This window comes from Glycine soja, chromosome 1 (genome assembly GCF_004193775.1).
Source record: "Glycine soja cultivar W05 chromosome 1, ASM419377v2, whole genome shotgun sequence".
Lineage (NCBI taxonomy): Eukaryota > Viridiplantae > Streptophyta > Magnoliopsida > Fabales > Fabaceae > Glycine > Glycine soja.
The window spans coordinates 10,963,533-10,967,388 of record NC_041002.1 but is presented as its reverse complement, the minus strand read 5'-3'; the positions used below and the strand labels follow the sequence as shown (position 1 = coordinate 10,967,388).

The window sequence follows — 3,856 nt, the reverse complement described above, 5'->3', positions numbered from 1 at the left end:
TAACCCTCTTACCTAACCTTCCAATCTAAGTCACCTACCTAACTTTGTCACCTATCCCTCCCACCTAACTCTCCTACCTAACTTTGTCACCTATCCCTCCCACCTAACCCTCCTGCCTAACCCTCGTAACTAACTTTTCCACCTAACCTTCCAATCTAACTCTCCTACCTAACTTTGTCTCCTAACTCTCGCACTAAACTTTCTCATCCTATATATAATCTCACCATTTGCCAACATATCACACACAATAACATTCTCACAAAACAAAACTCGATTTGTAACTCTCACAGTATTTCCACTCATATCCCACAAGCACCACCATGGCTCCACCTAAATAAATTGCGATTGTGATTTATCACAATGGTCACAGCAGATGACCCAGTTCAGGGATCGGTGTACACATGTGCAAACCCAATATTTATTTAAGTTAGTCATTCTATTATGTTAACACAATTGATTCAGAAAATTAACAACCGTCTCCCTACTCGAGCAACTGAAAAAGTTGCTCAATTGTTATTTCGTGTCCCTATTTCATTTCATCAAGGATAGACACATTATATTTCAGCATAACTACTCGACAATGATGATCTCAAAGGTGCGATGGAAACAATTCTCCAGAATCCACAATTGAATTCTGCCAAATTCTATGTTGTTACTGACCTTATTCCTCAACCACAACCATCGTCTCCACAACCCTCATGTCCATAACTACAACTACCGCCTCCACAACAATTACCATACAATAACCTGGACCTCAATGATATAGTCTCTTCATACAACAACCTTGAAACACAAGACGCATTTGACATTTATACTTCATACACACAACTATTATCCGAAAATGATTCTTTTTTTTTATGCCCAACAAATCTCCTTTGACCAACAAAATCATCATTCATCCCCTTTTACGCCACCCTCACAACAACCACAAGCACAAACATCAAACTAAAATGAACATCCCATCGCTAACGAAGATCCCATTATACGATTTCATGAGAAAAACATGGATGATTTTACTGAGGATGAGGATCAACAATTCTTTGATCACATCAATCACCAAAGTGATGACCAAAGCAATGATGAGAGTGTTGGCAGACCAACGACACCTCCGTCACCTCCATTGCAATATCACCAACCTAGGTGTCTAGTAGACTTGAACCTTGAACACCTGTCACACTACATTGATCGACACAATTTCGTTCAGCAACCACATAATGTACAACCACCAACCGTTGCACTCGAGGTTGGCATGGCCTTCGATGAAAAAGCTCAGTGCATTCAAGAAGTCAAAGAATACAACATTAGAAATCATTTTGATTGCAAAACAATTTATTCTGACCAGAGAAGACTAAACTTTGTGTGTAAATCACATGAAAATGGTTGTACATGGATCTTAGGCGCATGCAATTCAAAGAGGCATAAGAAATGGATTATCAAGAGTATCAAAGGTCACCACACTTGTCTCGCACCAATGCTCAGACAAGATCATCGGCAACTCGACAAACACGTCATAACACAGATCATCCGACCAATTTTCAAAACAAACCCAACCGTTTCCATCAAGATGTTGATTGTAGAGATCAAAATGATCATGAATTATACCCCATCCTACAAAAAGACATGGTTAGTAAAGCAAAGAGTGTTGGAGATGATTCATGGAAATTGGGAAGAATCATATGTCAAGTTGCCAAAACTTTTGGGAGCTTTGCAATCTTGTGTTCCCGGGACTATGGTCGCTACTCAAACAAAATCCGTGTTTGAGGGAGGAGATATTGTACCGGGCAAAAGAATGCTTAAACATGTCTTTTGGTCATTTGGTTCATGCATTAGTGGGTTTGCATATTGTAAACCCATAGTACAAGTAGATGGTACATGGTTTTACAGGAGGTATATTGGCACATTATTGATAGCTACAGCACAAGATGGAGCTAACCATATCTTCCCAATTGCCTACGCCATTGTAGAAGGGGAGACAACTTCAGCTTAGGGTTTTTTCTAAAGAATTTGAGAAGACATGTTACTTCGCAAATTAACATTTCTCTCATTTCATATAGACACCCCTCGATTATAAATGCCTATAACAACCCAAGTAACTTATGGGTTCAAGACACATCCCATTTCTTTTGCCTGTGCCATATTGCATAAAATTTTCTTCGCGGTAACTCAAACTGCAAACATTTAAAGAAGCCACTCATGTTGACTGGTGAGAATCTATTTTATTTCTTCGTTAAACTTTACTTTCAATCAAATTTCATAACGTAATAGATTGATGGAATATTTACAGGTTACGCATACACGAAGAAGATGGACTAGCGACATCTTGAGGATATCCATGCAAATAAGTCAAGTGCAGCCTTGATCAGTTACCCAAACAAAATTGGGTACAATGCTTCGATGAGGGGAAACATTGGGGGATATATGACTACAAATTTGTCGATGTCATTGGTTGAGGAGACATACTTCAAGACCGCATAAATCTTTGCTATTAGAGGCCGACAAACTTAGGCAATGATCAACTCCGGATCACAGTATTCTGAAGTCGTCTCTGAGGCAATGAATAGCGATCAACAAGAATCAAATACACACATTGTAAACGAATTCGACAAATACAACCACACATTTATTGTAATAGAGACTCAATCCCCACTTCAAGCACCCAGACCACCTGGAATGTTTGGAGTAATGTTACAATCTCAAAAGTGTGATTGTGGTGAATATCAAGCTAAACACTAACCCTGCTCTCACGTCATGGCTGCTTGTAAATCTGTCATTGTTGATCCCATGAACTATGTGTCGCTGCTATTCACTTTACAACACATTTTGCACGTCTATGATAACTCCTTTTGCCACACGAATTAATGAGGCAAGAATATGAAAGAGATCAGTAGGGTCCTGATCCAAAGAGAAAAAGAACCGCAAATGGTCATCCGGTTTCAACTCGCATTCTTACTGAAATGGACAAAGATGAAAATGAACGAAAAAATAGAAAAAAAATGTGAAATTTGCCGGCAACATGGCCATAATAGAACAGAAACAATTGTCTCAACATACCTTCATCTTAAGTTTTTCCTTTCCCAAATGTAATTGTTTAAGTATTTTATTTATAATGTAGTATAATGTTCTTCTATAAATAAATTGTTAAACAAAAAGTATTATCATTCTTAAAAAAATCTGACATAAAGAAAAAAATTATATTTTGTAACATAATAATATTAGAAGTTTTAATTTTTTTACTAAAGTAAATATATTATTAGACAAAATTCATATTTAAAAAAAATGTTCACCTACAAAATGTCTTATATAAATTAAATAATACAAAATAAGTAATTATATTTAATAATATTATTTTTTTATTAAAATATTATTTTAATAAAAAAATTAAAAATATATTTATATAATATAATAAAGAATGTGGTATAGATTGAGAATTATTTTCGAAACTTGTGTAATTTAGGGGAAAAAACAAGAAAGAGAATGTGCTGGAAAAAAAAACCGCGTATATACCCTTTGTGGCAGGATTCTAGTACCAGAAAAGCAAGATAAAAAAAGTTACTTTATCTTATCAAAGTAACAAGTTGGTGAAAGATACTAAATGATGCATTAAATGCCCCAAGATACACTTTACTCCTTTGAAGAAAATGAAAATGTCTCTCAACAACTATCTTCAAGAGAAGGCTATAAATATCAGACTGCTTGGAAAACTAAGAACGTTTGAGCGAATTTTTTTCTAAGCTTACTAAAAGCTCTCTTCCATTTCTAAGTTTAAGAATTTCTAAGTAGAAACAAACTTATGCTAAACCTTGTACATCTATTTGTAAGAAGCAGCAGTTCAGTCTGCATTATAGTACCTTAATTA

General features: G+C 35.7%; 1 protein-coding gene across 1 annotated transcript; it reads left to right on the top strand.

The window, feature by feature from the left end:
* The first annotated feature begins 1,003 nt into the window (after window positions 1–1,003).
* LOC114406386 lies at window positions 1,004–1,987 on the top strand. The gene has a single exon (XM_028369111.1). It carries the CDS (start codon window positions 1,004–1,006, stop codon window positions 1,985–1,987), a length of 984 nt encoding a protein of 327 aa, XP_028224912.1.
* Window positions 1,988–3,856: the final 1,869 nt, after the last annotated feature.